This window comes from Coturnix japonica, chromosome 22 (genome assembly GCF_001577835.2).
Source record: "Coturnix japonica isolate 7356 chromosome 22, Coturnix japonica 2.1, whole genome shotgun sequence".
NCBI lineage: Eukaryota > Metazoa > Chordata > Aves > Galliformes > Phasianidae > Coturnix > Coturnix japonica.
This window is the reverse complement of record NC_029537.1, coordinates 1,004,640-1,005,901: the sequence shown is the minus strand read 5'-3', so window position 1 is coordinate 1,005,901 and position 1,262 is coordinate 1,004,640. Positions and strand designations below refer to the sequence as shown.

The 1,262-nt window shown below is 62.8% G+C and overlaps 1 protein-coding gene across 1 annotated transcript in view; it reads right to left on the bottom strand.

Moving 5' to 3' along the window:
- Window positions 1-747, bottom strand: part of LOC107323719 (PH and SEC7 domain-containing protein 4-like) — a 4,112-nt gene extending 3,365 nt beyond the window's left edge. The window contains exon 1 of the mRNA XM_015883067.2: window positions 433-747. Within this exon, the coding sequence (XP_015738553.1) occupies window positions 433-701 (269 nt within the window). The 5' untranslated portion in view covers window positions 702-747. The remainder of the gene's footprint in view (window positions 1-432) is intronic.
- Window positions 748-1,262: the final 515 nt, after the last annotated feature.

The window sequence follows — 1,262 nt, the reverse complement described above, 5'->3', positions numbered from 1 at the left end:
ACCACCACCTTGCCCCTTTGGCAGCCATCTTACCCCCATGGCAGCCATCTTGCCCCACCACCACCTTGCCCCCATGGCAGCCATCTTGTCCCCATCAGCCATCTTGCCCCATCCGCCATCTTGCCCCCTTGGCAGCCATCTTGCCCCATGGCAGCCATCTTGTCCCACCACCACCTTACCCTTATGGCAGCCATCTTGCCCTTATGGCGGCCATCTTGTCCATCCAACAGCCATCTTGCCCCCCTCCCACCCTGCCCCTCTGGCAGCCATCTTGCCCTTATGGCAGCCATCTTGTCCCACAACCACCTTGCCCCCTTGGCAGCCATCTTGCCCCATGGCGGCCATCTTGTCCATCCGGCAGCCATCTTGCCCCGCTCCCACCCTGCCCCCTTGGCAGCCCCCTCCCCACCGTGGCCCTGCATCCCGACTCACGGTGCCTGGAGCAGCAGGACGCGGCTGTCGGCCGTGTGCAGGCGGAAGACGTGGGGCCGCTTGGTGTAATGGCTGTCCTGCTCAGCCAGGCCGTGATGGACGCCCAGCATCTCCTCGGCCTCGGCCGTGGGTGCAGCCCCCACTTTGAGGAAGCAGAGCAGGGTCCCCCTCAGCACAGCATGGAACGACTTCCAGCCCCGCCGGCCCCACGGCGCTATGGGGAGAAGGAGCGGGGTTATGGGGCTCCCACAGACCCCCCCTGCTCCCATTTCCTTCCCTTACACCCTAAAGGATGCCTCCATTTCGCTGCCCTGAGCCATAAACAGACACCCCACATCTCATTCCTTTGACCCCATAGGTGCTCAACTGTCAGTCCCCGGAAACACTGTGGAGCGTAAACGCGCTCCCAAGGACAACCTAACCCTCGGATATGATCCCCGCAACAGGCTGCCGCGGAAACGTAACACTCCAATGACCCATCGGCTTTCATCCGACATGTCTTTGCTTCAGTGGCATAACTTTAGGATTAACGGCCGGGTCGATGCAGCATCTTTGCCACTCTTACGTCCTCACGCGGGGGTCTCATGAGGGTTGTGGGGGGGTCTGACGGGGGCAGCTGGGGCTGGGGGGGGCAGCTTGGGGGTCTGTGTGTACAAGACAGGGGGGAGTGGGGGATGGATCGGGTAGATGGGTATAGGGGCGTGTGGGGGGGCACAGGGCTGGATGCGGGGCACAGACAGACAGACAGGAGTCTATGGGACAGAGGGGTTGTGAGAAAGCCCCCCCCCCCCCACAAATAGGGGTCACAGTGGGGGGGGTCCCTCCACCAT